Source organism: Geotrypetes seraphini, chromosome 5 (assembly GCF_902459505.1).
Source record: "Geotrypetes seraphini chromosome 5, aGeoSer1.1, whole genome shotgun sequence".
NCBI lineage: Eukaryota > Metazoa > Chordata > Amphibia > Gymnophiona > Dermophiidae > Geotrypetes > Geotrypetes seraphini.
In genome coordinates this window covers 98,081,748-98,106,153 of record NC_047088.1, presented here as the reverse complement: position 1 = coordinate 98,106,153, position 24,406 = coordinate 98,081,748, and the positions used below count along the sequence as shown (strand labels likewise).

General features: G+C 44.0%; 1 protein-coding gene across 4 annotated transcripts in view; it reads right to left on the bottom strand.

Annotated features, from left to right (window-relative positions):
• Positions 1-3,665: 3,665 nt before the first annotated feature.
• Positions 3,666-24,406, bottom strand: part of KCTD13 (potassium channel tetramerization domain containing 13) — a 30,856-nt gene continuing 10,115 nt past the window's right edge. For 3 of the 4 annotated variants that reach the window (XM_033944315.1, XM_033944317.1, XM_033944316.1), the window contains exons 4-7: positions 20,656-20,745; positions 20,502-20,554; positions 12,683-12,878; positions 3,666-4,951 (exon numbers count right to left, since the gene is read on the bottom strand). In XM_033944315.1, coding sequence (XP_033800206.1) covers positions 4,709-4,951; positions 12,683-12,878; positions 20,502-20,554; positions 20,656-20,745 — 582 coding nt within the window. In that variant the 3' untranslated portion in view covers positions 3,666-4,708. The remainder of the gene's footprint in view (positions 4,952-12,682; positions 12,879-20,501; positions 20,555-20,655; positions 20,746-24,406) is intronic. The other variant, XM_033944318.1, reaches the window with a different exon arrangement.

The window sequence follows — 24,406 nt, the reverse complement described above, 5'->3', positions numbered from 1 at the left end:
CATTGGGGAAATCATCAGACCCAGTATCCTCAATCCCTGAAGTCTTCTTGGTCAGGGAGTAATGGCATCTCATCCTACTTCCTATCCCTCTTGTTTCCCTCCAATTGCTCCTCAGCCTCCTTAGGCTAAACTCCCATAGGGGGAGAAGCTCATTGAGATGGACCAATCTGCTCACTAAAAATAGTTTGTATGCCTACAGCATTGTATGGCCCCCCTAGTACCCCACATAGACATCAAGCATGAGCTGGACAAATTCAGGTGTAAACCCTAGTTGATGGTGGTTAGTCTGTTTTGGCATAGAAACCTCGTGCACCAACAGTCCTGGCCCAGGCTCCACATGCATGCATTTGGCTGAAGATGCAGAAGCACTATCCGAGGGCATTATAGATGTAGACTTGCCACATAAAATGCCTCCAGTGGCTCAGAGGTCCTCAGACAGGGGAGGGTGTGCTCCCGGTACTCACGGCACATGGTACATAATTGCTCCTCAGATACCCATCTGGCACAAATCTGACATGATACTGAGGTCAAATGACCAGAAGAATCCATATTTCTTATCTTTAATATAAAACATGAGGTTTAAGAGTCAAACAGAGGCATTTAAAATTGGCCTGATGAATCCAAAATGGCCACCACAGCTGCATGTGGATGCCACAAAATGGCTCCACAAAGTCAAACCAATGTTATATAGCCTCAGAAACCTCAAAATTCCATTTTTAGAGTCCCCTCTCCCCCTGACGATCCCCTTAGAGGTCAGTGGGACGTATTCACAGTACAGCCAGTGCTGTGCCTCTCTCAGCTCAGAAGCAGGCTGGGAATGCTGGAAACCATTGTCTCAGACCAACCAAAAAATTAAGTACCAAAATTAAAAAAGGCATTGCTTCTTTCTTCTGGCTGCAATTCAAACTGAGTTAAGAGCCCAGGTCCCTGAAACCCCACAATCCTTGGCCTCTTCAGTGGGGGAAGCAGCCAGTACTAGATAAAGCCCTCTGGTCTGAAACTGGTACCCAAATAGCCTGCACTCAAGCCCCAAGCCCCTTAGTACTTGAGGAGCGAGCAATGTTTCAAGGGAAATGGTCTCCGAGCCACAACAGTTAAAGTAGGCTGGCCAGGCAGGTACCCTACAACAGAGTCTCCCTCCCGGCTACAGACCACAACCCAAGCGGGTCTGTGTCTTCACTGAGGCAAAGCTGACCCAGGAGTGCTGGGTATCTCTACAGCACCAAAAGTCTCAAAGGTGGTCAGAAAAAACCAAAATAACAAAGTGCAGAGCACAAGACACCTTCAACTCGTGTATAGAAATTACAATTAAGGAGGTCAGAGCTGGAGCACAGGAGGAGTCAAAAGTGTAAATGAGGACTTCTACACCAAAACTCACAAGTAAAAGATATGCATCCTACTGGTCAAGACTCATATGCCACTTTGCTAGTGAAAATTATGGCATTAATTATATTTCAGTGGTATATCTGGTGGCTAATTTTAGGTGGGTCTGAGTTCCAAAGGGATGGGTACTAAGTTTTCTATGCATCCCTTCTCCCCCCACCCCCATACTCAAAATACAAATGTCTGAGCTTGCAGAGATCCCCAGGCCCTGCCAGCTGAAAACTCTTCTTAGTCAGAACTCTTTGAAGCTAGGTAGCTGGCAGAAAAACGTGAGCATATGAACTGGTGGGAGGATGGTAGTAGCAGCCACTTTGGGACCCTCCCACTGTCTATTTGGCTTTGAACAGCTATGGCTGGGATGAGTCTTCAGTTGGAAGGAATCCCTATGCCATGCTAGCCATAAGAAGAGTGTGTCAAATTTGGGTGGGCCCCTGCCCACCTGCACCTATTCATGTCTGTGCCACTGTTGTGTGCTGGGCTTAGAATAGACATCCTGAGGTGATTTCTGCAAGCCTTTAGCTAGGGAGCATGGACACAAAGAACAAGTTATTTTAAAAAGCTGTAGAGGTGGGCTTTGATTGTGCTTAGTGCTACCTAGCAAGGACAGCAAAAATGCCATTTGCTTCCTCAGATCCAGAACAGCTATCTTGATTCTAATCACAAGGAGCTGGGAGCAGGTGAACTCCCTCCCACCTGTATCCTCAGCAGGCTGCAAGCAGACCATAGGCAGGTGTAGCAGTCTACAATTTAAGTAAAATCAGATGAACTTACCGTAAATATCATTTTACATTTCAACTTTCATTATTAAAATATTATTTTGCAAAACAATACAATACTTATCTCTCTATATTTATACCCTGAACACACTCCCTGAAAAATCTTACTCACTGGAGTGGCAAATCTCATTCTTTGGGATGGGCCACCCTTAACATCTCTGTGCAAGTCAACAATCATGAAACACATTGTGATTTCCAGTACTGAAATAACAGGGGGAAACTGGTATGCACTGGCATAGCTGTCTCTGGGTCTCAGTAGCAGAATAGCATTATCAGAACTGTGTACATGCTGAAGGAAGTCTGCATTGCCACTGCAACTAAGCTAAGGACACTCTTCGTCAGCATTGAACAAAACCAGGAAATCAAAGCTATATGCAGTTTTATTGTTTCAAATATTTCTTTATTGTTAAGAAACTCTGTAGCATCTCCTCTCATTTTAAAGAAAGGATTCTCTGCACATTACAATAAATTAAAACATTGAATAGTAATAAATTACACCAGTAAAGGTGTAGCCTGAGAACTGAGCCAGAGAGAATCAAGTTAGAATAAATAAAAACCCATTTTATTACAGGAGACTAGATCTTGGTCCTCACAAATATATCAAACAGCGTTTGAACATTCTCCTTATCTAGTCTCTCGTACCGATTCCAAACTGACTTTTTGGCTTCAATTTTGAAAAGACCTTCCCTCTAGCCTGTCCAGGTTCTGAAGTTCTCATATGCTCCCAGCCTTTTCTTCCCTTTTATGGTATTATGCTTTGCTAATCCTACTGAAGGTATATACTGCCACCTCTAATGAGTTATTTCAGGACTCTGATATAAAACAGCTGTCTGATCTGTCTTCTCAGTTGCCTTCTCTGTCTCTCCTCTCAACTGCCGATACAAGAGGCACATTGGGGGTCAGAAGTGCTCAAGCACCTACAACTACTGTATGCAAACATGAGACCTCCCGCTTATTAAACCTGACAGATCAACTGAGGATAACTTCTAAGTCTGGGGCTAAGCGAGGGATCTGAGAGCTGCCAAGTTACCCAGTTCTAGGAAAGAGACTTTATGGCCAGTCCTTGTTTTGAACTTAATCCCAAAATAGTATGGCATTCTACATCCCTGATTCTACCCACTGGATTCAGTACTGCAAGTCCTATAACACAACAGGTTGGGGCTGTCAGAAATTCAGGAATGGCCTAAAATCTCTCTCCTAAACCAGGTAGCTTGGCAGCACTGCAGAAAATCTACAATAGAGCTCCTTAGGGACCCCAAAACCAGTAACGTTTGTAGGATACTCACAATGAATAAACTGAATCTCCAGTGCATGAAACTTATCTCATGCATATTTATTCTGAATGTCTGTAGGGTCCCAGGACAGGTATAAGGAGCTCTGGCTTAGGTAATTAGAACTATACATACAATGAGGATAAACAGCACAGTACCTGCAAGTTCAGTTAACATAAGGGCAATTTGTCATCTCTACTTTGCCTAAAAATGATTCTAGCCAATTGTTCATTAAAACATACCCACTCTTGCAAAACAGTTCCTTGTATATTTCCTCTAGAGTCCAATCAGACCTTGAAGGGTCCTTCATGCTGTGCCCCAGAACTGCAACCAAGCCTGTTGGGCAACACTACCCCCAAAACAAACATCTCCAGGGTACTTTAATCTTGGAAATTGAGTTTTGCTCTCAAGTGGTGGGCACGGCATTCTTTGGCAATTTTCCTACTTTATACATCCCTGGCAAAAAAAGGTAATCCCCTCTATACCGAGATGTACTGTCCTATTAAAACCTCCAGATTTAAAATAAATTCTTCTCTGATACTGTGTTCTTAAGAAAAGAAATATCACAGCATTACTAGATTATTACATTCAGCATGGTTAAATGGGCAGGAGAGGCTCTTGCCTGGTTAAATCATGCTGACCAGGTTGGCAGCAGATATTCAGTGGCTCTTAACTGGACAGTGCCATTGGATGTCTGCTCTGACAACCACAGCATCAAGCCTGTCTAGAGCTGGCGCAAGGACAGAGCTAGGAATTTTCTAGGTCTAATTAAGCTAATGGCAGCCTGTAGCTGAATATTGTCCCTATCAATTCTAGTGGTGGAGGAATTACTTCACATCAATTCTTTACAATAATAAATCAGCACGTGCATTCTTATGATACACCACTAGAGGATGCTAGAGTGCCACCAGTTACCCTTTTTTAAAAAACTATCCTAACTTCTCCTTTCAAAAATTAAACTTTTAATGAAAACTTATAGAGACAACCTGGACAAATTATTTGTCTACCTCATAAGAATGAAAATTTCTTCCTTTCAATATTAGTGGGATCACCAGGCAGAAGTAGTAATGTGGGAAAACAATGGAGAAAACAGGAAAGGTCAGTGACCCAATAATTTGGTACAAGAGGGAACAAGGAAAAAAGAATTTTGGCATTAATAAGACTGTGGTTATGTAGGACTGCCTGGTTCTGCTCAAGCCACTGAAATGATGAAACAGGAATCTCAAACACATGGAAGGTTTAGCAAGATGTAGCACAGGGAAGGGATAGGAAGTGGTCTCAGTCCTTGAAAATGGCCTGGTGACCATGGGTCCGCTCATCATGCATAATGTGCCGCCGAACGTGGATTCTCCGCACCCTCCGATGGTCCCGCCCATCCTCATCTTCACCACAGAGTGCCCCCCCTCCACCACCAGAAGCACCCCCTGTGGCCTCCAGCAATGCCCTGTCTGGCACTCGGGGAGTCTCATAGATGAGGATATTCAGCGTTTCCTCAAAGATGCGAGCTTCTGGGAACTCCACCTGCACAGGGGAAGAGGGAAAAAAATGAGAAAATTTAAAACATGGTAATTTGGCAACTCTGCAAAACCCGTCACCTGCAGTTATTTTGGGTTTTCCTGGCAATCCCCAGCACTCTTTCTTAGTATCCCTCTCTTAGCATCCCCCTTCACTGACCCCTTACTCTCTCTCAGCATTTCTACTCCCGCACCCAGTGACTTCAGCATGCTCCCCCAGTATCTATCCCTTCACTGATTCAGTACTGATGCCGATTACTCCTGCTCAGCACCCGAGATGCAGCAGCTGTCTTCATCAATTCTGTGCAGCTATTTTTTGGTTTGAGGGCTGTGTATGGGCCAGAGGCAATTGAATATTTTGCGACTGTCTCTCTAGGCCACTACAGAAAGGCTGGTCCTGTTCTGATGAAGTCATCTGGATGCAACAACAGCAATAAGATGACATCACTGTAGCCCAGCACAGTAAGACAATTTTCAGGGTTTATTCCTCAATGGGATGTTTTATCAGGGTTTTCTGGTTATAACTGAGAATAATGAATACTAAGTGCAAGTTTCATGGTTTTAATTTACTGAATTAAATAGCCAGTTCAAAGGAAACATTTTATCCGAGGCACAGCCCACTTGTACTACAGCAAAAAGTCAATGTCTCAGTCGCCAGCTGCTGGCAGAGGAGCATAAACCCATCTGTTTCTGTGTTGGTCTGGAGGGACACTAAATCTGCTGCTGCTTTCTTAATGAGCGCATACATTTGAACACCTGGTTTGGTGTTTTCCAGTTTCCACTATTTATGCAGAGCTCTGGTTGGAGGTGTCTGAGGCTTGGTAGTGAAGCATGTCCCTTCATTAAGACATGAGTCTTCATGTCTTGTGTCCATGGTGACCATGGGCTAGAACTTTGCTGGTGTTCAGGGCCTATTGTCTTGTTTCTGTTGACTCTTTGTATTCCATTACTTTGTCTATTGTTTTGTGCATTCTGGACATATAATACATTCAATTACATTAATTCTTGCTTTAGACATTAGCCATTTATATATCAATACCTTAAGTGCTCCTATTTTTAGCCTCTATTGGAACTCCTGTTTGCTGATGCTGTAAGTTATTCCGTCTTTGGATTTTTTTTTAAAGTGAGGGACTGTTTACAGAATATGTCTTGGCATAGATGGTAAACATGCAGTGACAATTAGTTTAGTTTATTATCATTTCTAGCCCGCCTTTATCCAAGGCGGGTTACAAAATGTACATACATAATAAAACAAATAAAAATACATAGACAACAATTAACAAAACCTTCCTGGGGGGAAGGAGAATTGAAACAAAACCTTCCTGGGGGGAAGGAGAATTGAATGTAACATGAAGTCCCACTGTACAGGCCTCCAGAGAAATCATGTATGCAAGACTAGATAAAGACATGTTGCTATATTGATTAGAGGGATTGAAATATGGTGCGCAGACAGTTATAGGATTCTCCCACTTGGATGTAGAGACCTGTAATTGTCTTGTCAGCGGAGATGGGACAATCTGGGTCAGCCAGCCTCTAAGCAGATCTTTTCCATGTGGATTTCTCGCTGCAGTGAATTCTGCCACAGCAAAGTACGCCAGCCACCTTCTGGCAGAAGCAGCGCCCACAGATAGCGTGCTGTAGGTCCTTCATGTGGATTAGGTATAACCAATTTCTAAATGAGCCACTAAGATTGAGGCAATGAGGCACGGGTAGATTAAGTGATGCTGCTTGTGTAGGAGCGGAGCTGCTACTGCTAAGTATTGTGAGAAGACTCATGGCACAGAGAGAATGTGCCTTGAGTTAAGGAACTCATTTGGGCATCTCAAAGGATCACAATCTAATCCTATTGAATCCATGTAATAGCAGGGCCTGGTTCTATTGCTACAGAAGAAGCTGTATTAAAGAAAGCATAGCATGTATGTTATGTGAATATTCCAATGTGCTTTTATTAGATTTTTTTAGCCCAAAGTAGTTTTAGTAGAGCAATCAATATCTGCAAATGTGTGGTATCTTCAAACTAAAGGAGAATGGAATATGGATAGAGAAGGCTTTTATTTATGTAGGGATGCAATCTGCCATAACCTAAGAGCCAACTGAGCTTCTCAAAGACGTTAAACAGCCTTGATTCCATACCTGGAGAAGAAGAATCTTCTGCTAGAGGCCTAGGTTTTGAGGACAAGGAAAGCAGGGCAAATGTTTAACGTACTATTATCTGGTAGATTTCAGTATACGGTACTTGCTATGGGCCAGAATACGCTGAATGCCGTTACTGTGCAGGAGAATAATAACTAGAGGGGCGAGAATTAAATTAAGGAGATGAAACTCAAATGAGGATCTGGTTGAGTATGGTTGTAACTAGGATCTATATTTCCTGTACAAAATATATTGCCACCTGTTCTAGGTCCTCCATATACATTATAATCAGCACATTTCAGTGCTAGCACATAGTGCCTTAGCACTCTACAGGATGTCTGGTTTTGTTTACTAATATTCTTCAGACTTCTTTGCAGCAGGATACTTGAGAACGTTGCGACAAGGGGTACAAGGGGATATCCACCGATGGATCAAACACTGGCTGGCAGGCAGGAAACAAAGGGTTGGAGTAAAGGGCCATTACTCAGAATGGCGATGGGTCACGAGTGGAGTCCCACAGGGGTCGGTTCTGGGACCACTCCTGTTCAATATATTTATAAATGACTTGGAGACAGGGACGAACTGTGAGGTTATTAAATTTGCAGACGACACCAAACTCTACAGCAAGGTTAGAACCAAGGAAGACTGTGAAGACCTGCAAAGGGACTTAACGAGATTGGAAGACTGGGCAAGGAAATGGCAAATGAGTTTTAACAGTGAGAAATGCAAAGTCATGCATGTAGGGAAAAAGAACCCGATGTTCAACTATAAAATGGGGGGATCATTGCTGGGGGTGAGCAACCTTGAAAGAGACCTGGGGGTGATGGTGGACACAACACTGAAAGCGTCAGCACAGTGTGCGACAGCCTCAAGGAAAGCGAACAGAATGTTGGGTATCATCAAAAAGGGTATCACAACCCGGACGAAGGAAGTCATTTTGCCGCTGTATCGGGCAATGGTGCGCCCACATCTGGAGTACTGTGTCCAGTACTGGTCGCCGTACCTCAAAAAGGACATGGCGGTACTCGAGGGAGTCCAGAGAAGAGCAACAAAACTGATAAAGGGTATGGAAAACTTCTCATACGCTGACAGATTGGAAATGCTGGGGCTATTCTCCCTGGAAAAACGGAGACTTAGAGGAGACATGATAGAAACCTTCAAAATCATGAAGGGCATAGAGAAGGTGGACAGGGACAGATTCTTCAGGCTGTGGGGAGCCACAAGTACAAGGGGGCACTCGGAGAAATTGAAAAAGGACAGGTTTAGAACAAATGCTAGGAAGTTCTTTTTCACTCAGAGGGTGGTGGACACATGGAACGTGCTCCCGGAGGCTGTGATAGGCCAGAGCACGCTACAGGGGTTCAAGGAGGGTCTGGATAGGTTCCTGAAAGAAAAGGGGATTGAGGGGTACAGATAGAAGTGGAGGTAGGTTACAGAAATAGTCAGAAACCACTTCACAGGTCGTGGACTTGATGGGCCGCCGCGGGAGCAGACCGCTGGGCACGATGGACCTCTGGTCTGACCCAGTGGAGGCAACTTCTTATGTTCTTATTCTGCACAAATCGCTGTGGTAAATGAAAGATATATATTATTTGTGCCTGTCCCTGACCCTACTCTGGCATAGGGAATGGCAGAGAAGGTGTTAATTTAGCTTGAGAATCCTTTCACATTTGTTGCAAGACAGAAGTTTGTTTTTTTTACTGGCTGGCTGAGGTTCTGATTTATTGTTCTGTTTTTTTTTTTCATTGCTTTGTTTTGGTAGCCTTACCTGCTGTCTGCTCAGATACTTGAAGGAGGTGGTGAGGGGAAATTTGGAAAAAGCTTTAAACTAAACTAAACCTTAAGTTTATATCCCGAATCATCTCCATAATTATAGAGCTCAGCACAGTTTACAAAAGCTTAATATAAGGAAGGAACAGCATAATGGGGTTGGAGGTTGAGTATAGGGGGGGGAAGAGAGCCTTACAATTTTGTGAATAGCCTAGTTTTTAGATGCTTTCGGAATAGTTGGAAGGAGCCCAGATTCCGTAATGGGGCAGAAAGGTTATTCCAAAGCCCTGATTCTGAAGAAGAGAGATTTCCATAATCTTCCCACATAGAGGATAACTTTTAGTGAGGGGAAGGATAGTTTAAATTTTTGGGTGGACCTGGTGGTATCGGGACTCAAGGAGTTCCAAAATAGTGGAATTAGGGGAGGGAGGATGCCGTGTAGGATATTAAAAGCTAGGCAGGCGCATATAAATTGAACCCTGGAAATTACTGGAAGCCAGTGAAATTTGAACAGAAGTGGGGAAACATGATCAAATTTGCTTTTTGCGAAGATCAGCTTGGCCGCAGTGTTCTGAATTTGCTGATGTCTTTGAAGACTTTTTTTGGTTAGACTTAAATAAATGGAGTTACAGTAGTCTAGTCTGGAGAGGATGATAGATTGTACAAGGACGGCAAAATGTTGTTGGTGGAAGCAGGATCTTACTTTCCTCAGCATGTGGAGGCTAAAAAAGCATGACTTTACCAAGGAGTTGAGATGGTCATTGAAGGAAAGAGAAGAGTCAATAATGATGCCTAGAACTTTGCTTGAGAACTCAAGCTGCAGTGTGGCGCCAGAAGGCAGTGAGATGAGGGTGGGTAGCTGTTCTAATTTTTGGCCGAGCCAGAGTAGTTTCATTTTGGACTTGTTCAGTTTCATTTGTACTGTGAGGGACCAGGAGTTTCGTTATGCATGCTATTATGTTCTCAGAGAGGTTGGTAAGGTTCGAGTCTGTCTCAAGAAGGACAAGGATGTCATCAGCATATGTTTAGAGTGTTTCAAGGGAAGATGGAAGAGTTTCATGGAAGACACATAGATGTTGAAGAGAATAGGGGATAGAGATGATCTCTGTGGGACTCAGCAAGTCGGTTTCCAAGGAAAGGACGTGGTATCATTTGTGTTAACAGTGTAGGAGCGGAATCGTAAGAATTTCTAGAACCACTCTAAAACTGTGAAGTCAATGCCTATCTTGGAAAGTTGATAAATTAGAATATTGTGGTGGACAACATCAAAAGCTGCAGAAAGATCGAATTGTAATAGGACAGCAAACTTATTATGAGAAAGTAGTTGTTGCACCTTTGAAATTAATGAGGCCAGTAGGGATTCGGTGCTGAAGTTGGGTCTGAAGCCATATTGGTAAGATAAGAGAATGGAGAATCTGTCTAGGTAAGATGAGAGTTGGGTAGATATGATGGCCTCTAGCATTTTGGTAAGGAGAGGGATATTTGCTATGGGACGATAGTTAGATGGAGAGGAAGGGTCAAGATCAGCTTTTTTCAGTAATAGGGTCAAGGCAATATGTCCCATTTCTGCAGAAAATAGGCCCGATAGTAAAGCAGAGTTTGTAAGTCTGGTGAGGGATGAGATGACCTGCGCGGGAATTTTCTCATATAGGTAGGACATTGCCTTAGAAGTACCCACTATGGCGGTATAGAAAAATAAAGTTATTATTATTATTACCCTGTTCCTTTAAATTTGTAGCCTGTTAAGAAATATCCAGCTTCTGTGAACCTGTAGGAGAAATCATTCAAGGATTTTGTGTTATGGGGTGAAAGCAGCAGTCCCTAAGCTGGAGACCTGGCTCTACCCAAGCTCTCCGCCACCAGTGCCAAAACTAGGTGTGGGAGGGCAATAGAAGATGGCCAGTAGTGAAAGGGTGGCTCTGTTGACAGTCTCTGTATGCTGTTTGCTGCGGGACAACCTGCCAGTTCCTGCCAATTTGCTTCTGTTATCCAACATTGGAAAGTTTGCCTCCCTCAGCAGTGCTGAAACAGGGCCCTAGGGGGAGAAAACTGTTGAAGTGTCTATGGAAGTTTGTGACAAAGATATGCTGGCAAGAGGGAGAAGCTGCGCTGTGTGACAGGCTACTGCTTCGCCGATGGGTGACAGCTGCAGGGTCCTAGTACCGTTTTTCGGGTCATCTTTCCTAGCAGTGCCAATACAAGATCCTGGGGGAAGGAAGGGAGCAAACAAAGCGGATGACAATTTGCTATCCAGATATTTCTCAGTGTTATGGGGCTCTATATAAGGGATGAGAGCAGCAGTCCCTAAACTGGAGACCTGGCTCTGCCCAAGCTCCCAGCAACCAACACCAAAACTAGGTGTAGGAGGGCGGTAGAAGCTGAGCCGCGTCAAAAACAACCGCCACTGCTTGTGCTGGTCTCCGGGAGGTAAGCTTCCGTAGTGGTCCTAAAGAGCTTCAGATTCTATGTAAGATGACTCCTTTTGTTATTTTGATGCCAATGTGAAGGTGTGTTTCTCTCTTTGTAGTTAATTAGTTTTTTATGTTTCTGTGAAGAACTCCATGGTTAATAAAGATTTCAGATTTAGCTGTCCCTTGCAGTGATAGTAGTTTGATTGGCTGTTAATCTCCTCTTTTTTCTTTTTTTTTTTTTTTAAATACAGTACTATAAAAATCTAGTGAAAGAGAGAAGAGCTGTGACTATTAGGAGCAGCTAAGGAAAAAAACAAGTATTAAGGGGAGGAGCCACTGAAGGCCAAAAGCTTACTATTGCTAGGGGAGAGCACCGGCACGCAGGATCAGTCCGAGGACTTCGCCAACAAGTGTGCCTGCATCTCCCTTGCTTGTCTCCAGAGAACTCATCTATCACTGTTATTAGTACTGAAGGTTTTCCCTCTGAAGGATGTATGGAAGATCATCATGCAGTGGAAAATAATGCAAAGGCTGGTGCTACAACTGCTGAACAAAAGGACTTCCACGCTACATAAATCACTGTGCAAAGGAAGGACTGATGTGCTAAACTCCAACTGACTTGTGCTAGTCTACACAAAAACACTTCCCACATCTATACTGGAAGCAGCTGCTCAGCTCCTTACTGAAATTGTTTGCCTGACACAAGTAAGAGGTCTGCATCTGTTTGCACTTAGGATGGATTGGAGGCCATTCTTAAGCTCTATGAAACTTGGTCTGAATCCTCATGGCTTTTCGTATCCCTTCCACTCCTCTCTCTCCCAGCAATTCTAGTTGATTTCCTGAGGTTCATTCAAGCAGGGTTTCCCTATGAGCCCAAGAAACTTCTTGAGGCCCTTTTATCCCTTAATTCCCAACATATGTATACAGAAACCGCTTTGATTGTACCCACAGAAAGGTAGTACACTTCTCCCTCCATATCCACAGGGGTTAGGTGCAGAGCCAGCCCACGAATATTAAAAAACCACGAATAATATTTGGGTCGGTTCTGCCCCTAACCCCCGCGCTATTTTAAGCCCTGTAAGCCCCCCCCCCCTTAAGCCTTACCTGGTAGTCTAGCGGGTTTTTGGGGCAGGAGTGATCTTCCCACGCTCACAGGAAATGGCTGCCTTGAGCTCCCGTAGTCTCTCGAGCCATTTCCTGTGAGCAATCTGCACAGGGCAGGAGCATGGGAAGATCGCTCTTGCCCCGAAAACCTGCTAGACCACCAAGTAAGGCTTAAGGGGGGCTTACAGGGCTTAAAATAGTCTGAAAAATTAAAATGGGTTTTTGGGTTTAAAACCGCGAATAACCGAATCCGCAGATTCAGAGGGGGAAGTGTATATCAAATCTATGTCTCTCTGAAGGACCTATTTCCCCTTACCCACCTTGGTTTGCTTCTTCTCTGTAGCGTAAACGATAGAAGTGCAGCAGACCTCTGCAATCTTTCGCCCCTGGCCATAGAAAGACCAGCAGCAGATCTCATCACCCAAGACATCCTTGAGAAAGAGGACCCGGCCATTGAAGCGTAAGGCCAGTTTGTCAAAGAGCTCAATATTCTTCAGCAGGTTGTCATCTGAGTTACTGCGAGCAGGGAGGGAGGGAGGAAGGAAGGCAGAAGGAACAGAAAAGAAGCTTACTGGGGATAATTTCATACTAGATATCTTACAAAAATTTCAGGAACAAACACAGCTATTTTATATGTTTTATAAAGACAGTTTTAAAATAGGCTATTAAAACTATATCCCCAATAGTGCACAAATGCTCTCTCCCAATTTACACATGCTCCAAGGCAGATACAAATAGAAGCATGCACTCTATGATGACGATTCTATAAGTTGGACCTTCCTGGTAGGTGCCCTGATGAACTTGGCATCAGTGTGCCTTACATTTACATGCCTGTATGTACACCTGTCTTGGAAGGGGAGTAACTGAGTGCGCACAAATGCCACAAGAACATAAGAAATGCCGCTGCTGGGTCAGACCAGTGATCCATCATGACCAGCAGTTCGCTCATGCGGCGGCCCTCTGGTCAAAGACCAACGCCCTAACTGAGAATAGCCCTATCAGTGTACGTCCTTGTTCAGCAGGAACTTGTCTAACTTAACTGTATCCATGACTTCCTATTTGTCTGTCTTGCCTGTTTACACTGTAAGCTCTTTCAAGCAGGGACTGTATTCTTACTCTTTGTGACTCTGTACAGCGCTGCTTGCGTCTGGTAGCACTATAGAAATAATTAATAGTAGTAGTAGTATTCTATAAACTGTGTGCATAACTAGGAGACGCATCTCTTGCCATATTCTATGTCCCCTTGCATTTGGGCACTATCCACTGGATTCTATATATAGTGGCTAAAGTTGTGTGTGCAAATTTGGCCCCACGTGGCCAAACTGCATGCACAACTTAATTGTTTAAGTGCATTTTTTTTCAGCGCCATATATAGAATCTGACCCTATGGCACTTACATGCAGTCTTACAGAATTGCACTTAGGGCGCTCACATGTCCAAAGGAGTATCCAACCTCAGGCTCACAGTTATAGCCTTACCCTTCATGTGTGCATATATACACCTTGCTACTCTGGCCCAACTCTATCCAAACTACGTTTCCTGACATGCCTAAATGCACAGAGGCAAGTGCTATCTTTTGGTGCTTTTACTTTTTATGTATGTATATCCTCGTGCAATTTTGCAATATCAATGTTCCCTACGTAAAACATGCTTTACTTTAGTTTGATTATATGTGGAAAATATTTTATAAAATTACGACTCCCACCCACTTCTCCCTGTCTCCCCGTTTCCCGCCATACATTCTCAAACCACCTCTTCAGGCACTTTTGTTTCTTTTCCATAATACAGTATACATCATATTAGCATTTAAAACAGGCTTGTCGAACCTATGTCCATCCAGGTGCTTTTTTTTTTTTTTTTTAATTTCTTTATTCTTTTTCAAACTTACATCAAGTGCACAAAAAGAACAACATGAAATACTATCATATAACACTTGAACATCATACATTATATTCTTAATATGTAAATTAATTAAAAACCCTCCCCCCTCCCATCTTTCTATACAATCATTAAAACTATCATATTCCTTCAAAATTTCAATTTCGCTACATCTTATCTTCCAATCCCCCCACCCCCCTATGTATATTATCAAAGAAAAATGATGCCTATTCACTACAAAAATCAACCATCGGTCTCCATATCTTTAAACAATTTTTATAACTTCCTTTCTGTATTGCAATTGCTCTTTCCATCTTGTAAATATGCTTTTTTTATGGCCCTAATGACTGAGGGCGCTGAACTCAAAACTAACAAATTTCCCCTCAAACATCTGGTAGTAAATACCCAGCCTGCTTCTAAATGTCAAGAGCAGGCAAATAATGTGGACAAATTAAAAGCGAGGGTCCTGCCACTCTCCCCTCTACCCCACCTCATAGCTTGTCAGCATTATTCTCTCTCTCTCTCTCTCTCTCCATTCAGGCCATCTACAGCACTTTCCTTCAACCAGCCCCTCAGCCTATCTACACTAGAGTTGCATGGGGACACAAATCAAACCCGTACCCATAAACTTCAAAAGTAGGTATTTCATTTAATTATGCTACTGAATTAAAGACTCTAAACTAAATTAAACTAAACCTTAATTTTATATACCGCGACCTCTCCATAATTATAGAGCTTGGCATGGTTTACAAGAGCTTAATAAAGGAAGAAATAACACATTGGGTTTGGAGGATGAGTATTGGGGGGGAGGGCATTACTCTAGTAGAGACACATTTACAAATAAGCAAAGACACTTTATTAATTTGGAAATATTAATTGGGAAGAATACATACTTTGTAAACGGGTCTCTGCCAGAGCCTCTAAGGTAAATATAAAATATAAATACTCCAGCTGATGAGGACCCTCAAGCTATGTCAACTGAGGACTTCCTCTGAAAGGTGGCCGAGGGTCCCTTTTGCCAAGCTTGGCAAGCAGAAGTAGCGTCCCCAAGTCACACCTCAGTGGCCCAGGGATGCTGCCAGTGACTGCTACGCTTGATGGAGAGGAGTTCTGGCCACCTATGGAGGAGGTCCTCAGCAGGCGGTGTTTGGGGATCCCCACCAGCCACATCAAGGGTCAGCAAGTACTTCAACACTGGAGAAATAAAACCAGAAATCCAAAATAGAAGCTCTGGGCATAGATTTTGGTTTTGCAAAATATCTTCGAGTCTGGCCGCCCGTTAAAAATCCGTTTCTGGTCTGGGACCTTAATGTAGTGCGGTCTGGCTTGCCAGTCCTCCTTTCGATCCACTGAGATGTTTCTCTCTGGGATTTAACTCTCCAGACTGTAGTTTCTGGTCGCTCTCTTGGGACTGTAGAGTTTCCGGTTGGCAGGCACTATCATGTCGACACCCTTTGCTCCGAGTTCCTGAGAGCAGACAGTTCCTCCTTTCTTTTTGCCAAAGGTGGTTTTGGTTTTCCATATCCATCCGAAAGTGCGTTTCCAGGTTGTTCAACTGAAGGGTTCCAATCTCAGGATCGTCTGCTGAAGAACTTGGACATGCGCAAGGTGCTCCTGCATTATTGCTGAGTCTCATGAGTTTCGCTTTCTGACCACCTGTTGTGGTGGCTCATTTTATTCTGCGGGGTTCTCCCGCTTCTAAGGCTACGATCTCTAGATGGATCCGTAGAGACATATAGTCCACTTACATTCTTGTGGGGCGACTGTCCCCTATTTCTGTTAAGGCACTTTTTACTAAGAGTGTAGCTTCTTCATGGATGGAAGCTAGTTCTGTTTCTCCTGTGGAGATTTGCAGGGCGGCGACATGGTCTTCTTTTCACATGTTTCCCAAGTTTTACAGAGTGGATGTTGCTGCCAACTAGGTCTCTGCTATTTGGGTCCTCGGTCTTAAGGGCTGGTGCAGCAAGCCCACCCTAGCTTATTTGGGGGACTGCTTTTGTACGTCCCTATAGTCTAGATTAAAGAGCTGCACAGGAACAGGGTCAAGAATATCCCACGGGAATAGAAGCACCTCAAGGGGCTCCCACAAATATTATCTCGCTAGCGCCTTCTTCTTCCTGCCCTCCAGCAGTACTCTCCCCTCCACAAAGCCAAGTGCTGGCATCCTCCCTGTGCTCAACTATCCATCCAGGTCTCCAGGTGATAGTCCATTACTGAATTCAAGAGATCAACCAGATCCTTGCCACACAACAACTGTCCCTAAAAAGGTAGCCACGCTTGAGTTGCCTTGGAGGAGGAATCACCAGCCCATTGCCGAACCTAGAGCATTCGGCGGGCCGGAATAAAATCTGCTGACACGCTTGCCAGCACCTTCAAAAGTCATAGAAGCCATCTGCCATGTAGGCCATCCCAGCCCACAAAGCTGAGGAAAATGCGTTTGTAGCTGAGCTAGACAGGCATGTGCCACAAAGGACATAGGCACCGCAGCTCCAATGGCTAAATAGCTGGTTTAAAACTTTCCGGAAAACCACATCCACCTGGCTGACTTGCATAGCTTTCAACACAACTGTCCCATCACTATGGAGAGAGTTGTTCTGGGTCAGCTGAGACAACAGGGAAACTCCTTTGGGCTGCCACAAAGCTGCGGACACTCCTGCAACCAAGGATGCAAGCTAGACATAGACCAAGCTTTTCATAAAGGACCCTCCAAAGAGTCAAACTGCTCCAGAACTATGAACTCATATCCGGATGCCAGGAAAAGTTGAAGATTGCGAACAAATGCTGCAGAGCTAGGGAGAAAAAGTTGAATAAATGAAAGGAGCGGGCTGATAATCTACACTCAACTCTGGTAAAGATGCAGCAATGCGATCCGGTAGCGCCTCAAATTTAAACAAGCACCTGACAGTTGGATCTTCTCTAGGATCCAGAGCCCCAAAGGGATCCGAAGATCCAGCACTTAATTCCAGATTTCCAAATTCAGGAAGTGCAGCACTGTCCAGAAAGAATCAGGAAAGTCTGGAGCCAGATGCTCGGACCCCAGATACAGTCTGGGAAGGAGGAACAGATTGTGCAGGCAGAGGTGCAGAGACACACACCCCCTCCCCAAGGCCACTCAGTTACTGGAGAGGGGGGAACAGAAAAGCACCCAGCAGCCGGACCCCTGGAGTAAAATATGGACCCGCAAAATCTTATAAATTCTGACAAGGTACCTGGACCCTGGGGCAGAGAGTCACTCTTAGATGACTCATACTTGTGCTTCTTAGGCTGCAGAGAATCCATCTCGCGGCGGACAAAGCCGCAGAACCAAGCCCTGAAAATAAATGTGGCCACCCCAACATGCTAGCTGAGCATGTAATCACCTGCTTCTGAGAAAGGGAGTTTAAAAACATAGAAAGATGACGGCAGAAAAGGGCTATAGCCCATCAAGTCTGCCCACTCTACTGACCCATCCTCTTAAGTCTATACCTAGTGACCAATTCTTCAGATCGACCCTCATAGGGATCCCACATAGGCATCCCATTTATTCTTAAAGTCCAGCACGCTGCTGGCCTCGATCACCTTCACCGGAAGCTTATTCCAACGGTCAACCACTCTTTCTGTGACTAAGCAGACCAGCTAACAGGTACCCCAAAGGGATCAGCCTGTCAGCTACAAACTGAAGTCTGTGAATTCTCCAGCAGGCAGAGCTTCAACTCCATGTTAAACGTGAAAATACCTGCGAAAGGGACGAAACTAAAATAATAAAATGTGGAAAGCAGAATCTACACAGCTGCAGCCATGTATGCAAAAGAAAAGACTGCTAGAGGGCGCTAAACTAGCCTGTGAAGTACACTAGAGGCAGAGTGAAAAATCTGTAATGGATTTCTTCAGCAGACCATGCGAATGGTGAGAATTAACTCTATAGTCTAGAACAGGGGTGTCAAAGTCCCTCCTCAAGGGCCGCAATCCAGTCGGGTTTTCAGGATTTCCCCAATGAATATGCACGAGATCTATTAGCATACAGTGAAAGCAGTGCACGCAAATAGATCTCAAGCATATTCATTGGGGGAAATCCTGAAAACCCGACTGGATTGCGGCCCTCGAGGAGGGACTGTGACACCCCTGGTCTAGAATGTCTCACCTATTGCAGTGGAATAGGAATTAAGGGAGTCATTCTCCTTAATCCTATTCAGCTTATTTCCATTTCTTCTCTACACAGGCAGAGCTAAGATTGAAACTGGAAAGCTCCAAGCACATAAACACTGAACTGAAAAAAATACCGAATAAAATAAAGGAAGAAGCAGGATCGTGTGCACAAGGGAAAAACCGCAGCTGGCAGTAGAGCTCCCAGTGAAGTACAAGGATCACAGAAAAAAATCCAGAGTGGATTCCTTCTGCATATGGCTCGCGGCCAAGGGGAAATAACTCGCTTGCCTAAAATGACACACCTATTGTACTGGAAAGCAAGTTCAATTGCAGCCTCACTACTTAATTGGTAACACGAACACTTGTAGTTTTGTGAAATAAGGCTGCTACACAAGGAAGTTGGGAAATTGCCACTTTCATATGTAAGTACTGATACCTCCCCATAAGGGAGCTGCCAGGCCCCGCTGTTCATTTGTTCAATATGCATACCTGTATTTGTAAAATAGTTACTCTTTCTGTACATGCAGGCAAAAACACAAACACTCCTGCAGGTATTTTAGAAAAGGCTCTGTGTTGACCACTGGAACTCAGCAAGTTCCCACCTGGATGACCCGTTTCTGATCTCAATGTTCTCTGTAACATGGGACTTCATATCAGGGCTTCTCAAACCTGTCCTGGGGACCTGAAAGCCAGAATTGCCTATTCACTGTAAATATCCTGAATACCAATCAGCATAAAAATATATAAATAAATTGTTTTATTGCAGCAAACACCAAGAAGGGCTGCATGGCATTTAGCAAGTGCTAATCATTAGCATGCCTTAATAAAAAGACCCCTTAGTCCTGAACAGGTGTAAATGTGTGCAGATGCGTCCGAGCTAGGATTTTTGTAGGTTTTGTGAGATTATTTTATACTACTATTAATTATTTCGATAGCGCTACAGATGCACACAGCGCTGCACAAAGTCACAAAAGAATAAGAAAACAGTTCCTGCTTGAAAGAGCTTACAATCTAAACAGGCAAGACAAACAAACAGGATGACATGAATATACAGATAAGGGGAACGGTTAATCAGCAGGCTAGGTTGGAGGGCAGACGAGTAGGATTAAGGATTGAAAACTATATAAAAATGATGGGTTTTCAGTCTGCTTTTAAACAAGGGAAAGGAAGGGGTTGACGGACAAATTTGAGTAATTTATTCCAGGCATAGGGGGCAGCTAAATGAAAGGAACGAAGTCTGGAATTGGCAGTGGAGGAGAAGGGTAACACTAAGAGTGGCTTATCTGAGGAACGGAGTTCTCTGGGAGGTGTATAAGGAGAAAGAAGTAAGTAGAGATATTGAGGGCCAGCAGAATGAACACACTTGTAGTTCAGCAATAAGATCTTGAACTGTATGCGATGGCAGATAGGGAGCCCTTGAAGTGACTTTAGGAGAGGGGTGACATGAGCATACCGAGGTTGGTAGAAGATGAGTCATGCAGCAGAGTTTTGCACAGATTGAAAGGGGGAAAGGCGACACTGCGGGATACCAGTTAGAAGATTGCAGTAATCTAAGCTTGAAGTTATGAAAGCTTGGACAAGGGTCCGGATAGTGTGCTCAGAGAGGAAGGGGCGAATTTTGGTGATACTGAAGAGAGAGAAGCAAAAGCGACAGATCTTAGCAGCTTGTTGGATATGCACAGAAATTGAGAGGTCGGAATCGAAGACCACTCCAAGGTTGTGAGCAGAGGAGACTGGAACAATGACAGTATTATTATTTATAGAGATGGAGAAATGAGGAGGAGGAGCAGAGGGTTTAGGAGGAAAGAGGAGAAGCTCAGTCTTGGGCATATTTAGTTTAGGCAGATATGTGTCTTTATAAAACAGGCTCAAAATTGTTGTCTACTTGCACCTCCAGCCTAGGTGACCTGTTATAAAATTAACCTCTTACATGGATTTTTGGACAAATATGTAGGGCAGTAGTATATTAAAGGTCAAGTCATCATGTAAAAGGTCAAATGGAGTTTGAGGGAGTCGGTGTTGAGCTGAATTAATGGGGAAAAAAAGCAGGGGAAGTTTTAAGTAATGTGAAGAGAGGAGAGGTACGTCATTAACAGAAGTGACAGCCACTCAAGTGGTCCTCAAACATGCTCTCACCTGGTGTACGAGTACTTATTGTTGCTCCTGTTGTGGAGAAGCTTTACCACAGGCTAAGGGAAAAAAAGAGAGAAGGAAAGAGGATGAGATATGGAGGCAAGGGATCAGTTGTTTAAACCATTGCCCCAGCTGTTTCTGGGGCTTTCCCTCTCACCTTAGCACAGGATGTGATTATTTTCTGCTCTTCCTTTGACGAGGTCACCATTGGGATCAGGCACACTGGGTCACAGCCTTCATTTCTCTGCTGATAAAGAGACAGAGAGAAAATATAAGGCAGAGAAATGATATGATATCTGCAGAAGATAATGGTGTCAGTGCCACTATGTGCATCTTTGGCAGACAAACTTTTTATTTATGCTATGGGCTCCTTTTACTAAGGTGTGCTAGCGATTTTAGTGCGTGAATGCCGAGCGCGCTAGACGCTAATGCCTCCATAGAGCTTGCGTTAGTATTTTCGTTTAGCACAGGGTTTTGCGCACACGCTAATCTTCAGCTTGCACTACAAACGCTAGTAAAAGGAGCCCTATATTTTTATTGTATTATGCCATGGCTTTTTCCCTTCCTCCTTTTTTTTTTAATTCTTTATTTATAATTTCAATATTACATATCAAGCTCAAACTTGTACAGAAAGTAAAAGTTAAGCCATCAAGAATTATACATATAAAGAAAATATACTTCCTAAAGCAATCAAATATGTGCTTAAATTCCACTCAAGCCCTCCAAATTAGGATCCAAAATGTTACCAAAAGTGAGACTAAAGGTAATTTTAACTAGAAGAAAAATAAGGTTTAATTAACTGAGGACAGGACTATCTTTTTTCCTTTGTATTACATGACATTAGCTCTTTTCTTTTTTCAGGCGTGAAAATGATAAGAACATGGACAGTTCGAAAGGTTCAAAGAAAACAAATTTTTGTAAAGAATAATGCACCTTATGTATCAAGACTAAATTGATAAGAAATTCAAGTGAGGTATACAATTTTAATATGTAAACTATTTATACACTTGATGTAAGATGTAAAATGAATAAAGAATTAAAAAAAAAGAATAATGCACAATACATTTACACAGATGACGCAAATAGAAAGTTGCCCCTAGAGCTAACACCCCTAGTTTTAGAAGTAAAAATTCTCGACATCTCTGGGTATCACGAGCTAAATCTGGATACATTTGTATTTTTAGACCCAAGAAATCTTTCTGTTTATTTTTAAAGAAAAGTTTCACTAACCAAGTTTTATTTGGCGCTAAAGCAACCGTCAGAATTAAAGTGAAGGCATGACTTGTTCTTTATCAGAAAGTTCTAACATCAAGGAAACATTTAATGGTTCTTGAACCGATACTTATTGCTGCTTTTTGGGGTCATTAGGAAAATAATAGACCTGCTTTAATGGAGGTACTACCTCCTCTGGAATTTCCTAAACCTCTTGTAGATATACTGCACAAGCATTTTTAACACCAGCCATTGGCAGTAACAGCTTGGACGCTCATAGGAATTCTATGAGCGCCAGAGCTGTTACAGCAGAGGCTGGCGCTAAAAACATAAACACGCTCGAGAAATGGGCTGCGATACGGCCAATGAGGTTTAACGTGTATAGGTGTAAGGTGATGCATGCGGTAACAAAAATCTTATACACAAATATAGGATATTCGGTGCAGTAGGCGGAGAGACTCCCCAGGAAAGAGACTTGGGAGTACTGGTCAACAAGTCAATGAAGCCATCCGCGCAATGCGCAGTGGTGGCGAAAAGGGCTAACAGAATGCTAGGAATGATTAAGAAGGGTGATCACAAACAGATCTGAGAAGGTTATCATGCCGCTGTACCGGGCCATGGTACGCCCCCACCTGGAATACTGCATCTAGCATTGGTCGCCGTACATGAAGGAGGACACAGTACTACTTGAAAGGGCCCAGAGAAGAGCGACTAAAATGTTTAAGGGGCTGGAGGAGTTGCCTTACAGCAGCGATGGCGAACCTATGGCACGCGTGCCAGCTGTGGCACGCGAAGGCCTTGCAGCTGGCACGCGGGAAGGTCCGCAATAGAGAGCTGCACGGGTCGCGGGGATCCCGTGGGGACGCCTCCGAGGGTCGCGGAGTTCCTGCGGGGCTGGATGTACTAAGTCGCGCGGCTTTTCTCCCTACCTGCTCTGCTTGCAGCACAGAGCCGAACGGAAGTCTTCCCGACGTCAGCGCTGACGTCGGTAAACAAAGCCCTCCCTCCCTCCGACGTCTGCGCTGACGTTGGGAAGACTTCCGTTCGGCTCTGTGCTGCAGGCAGGGTAGGTAAGGAGGAGTAGCCTCGCGGCTCGAGTGGCTACCAAGGGAGGGGGGGCGGATCGCCCCACCCCGCCCCGTGTGCAGCACAGCCGGCCAGGTCCCCTTACTTTTGTGGAGCTAACCCGACCGACCGACAACAGCCCTGGTCCGACAAACCTCCCTGCCCTTAACCGCGAATCTAAATTACCTTCTTACAGCAGGGTGGGGACAGAGGGATTCCTCACGGGGACGGGTGGGGATGGGTGGGATTCCTCACGGGGACGGGTGGGGACGGGTGAGACTTTGGCGGGGATGGGTGGGGACAGGTGGGATTTCTGTCCCCGCGCAACTCTCTAGTCTGCAATTAAGATATGCGGCGCGGCGGGAGGTGAGTGTGCCGGTGTCTGCTTTGCAGCTCATCTGGCAACAGGGCCGGACTGGCCATTGGGAGGACCGGGCATTGTCCCGGTGGGCCGTGGCCCATCCTCCTGTGCTGGCTGCAGTCCTGTGAGTGGATGTTTAGCCTGCCTGTCTTCCCCTTAGTATCCTATGAGCCAGGCAGTGTGTGAGGGGGAAGTGGGGGGAGGAAGAGAAGCTTCACACTGAGTCTGTCACAGGAACTCAGTGAGGCTGTAGTGTGACTCCACATGTGACATCTGTAATCAGGAACAGTTCCTAGTGCTCCCATGCTAGAGAGGTGAGGATATGGGGGGATGTTAATGTGTCTAATAATGTGCTCCTCTATAAAAACCTCTGTATCTTCCATGGGGGACATGCTAAATTCGAGGAAATAAAAAAGCTGCTTATGATGATTGCATAGAGAAGTTCAGTAAGCTGAGAGGAGGGCTGGGCTCTCTGTGAACAACCAACACACTAATCCTCTGCGCTGTACCTTATGGAAAACTCAATATAGCAAAAAACAGTAAAGTGTATATGTGGCCCTTCACAGTGCTTTTGTAAACATCATAATAAAATAACAAAGGCTCCAATAATGAAAAATAAAAGTCCTTTTCCCATACACTCAGGTTGCACAAGTCCGGTTTTCACCCGGACAGTATATTTTTTGACCAAAATGGATGTCTACAATTAGTAAAATTCCCCAATCACATATTTTTTTATGGGGACGGATTTGTATACAGCACTTCATTAGATTTTTTTTATTATACAAATTTTATCTTTTTGTAGACTTGAAGTCTTGAACAAAGAAAATGAGTACAGCAAAAACAGATAGTGGAAGACCATTCCAAGAGGCCTGGACAGAGACATATGGAGTGATTGAACGCAGTGGGAAAGCATTGTGTATTATGTGTAATGAAAGTGTTGTGTCTCGCACATCAAGTGTCAAACGTTACTTTGAGACCAACCATAACAGTGTTGCTGAACTTGGTTTAGCTCAAAGAAAAGAGTTCCTTGTAGGAAAATTAAAGAAATATCACTCCCAGTCTCTTAGTTTTAGCAACTATCTTTCAAAAACTAATCATCTTACAGTTGCCAGCTTTCAAATTTCACTGTGCATGGCAAAACATGGTAAGCCCCTCTCTGATGGAGATTTTATCAAAAAGGCAATTTTGGCTGGGAGTAATTCACTCTTCCATGATTTCCAAAACAAGGATAAAATTGTGCAGTGCATCTCTGAGATGCCGCTAAGCAGAA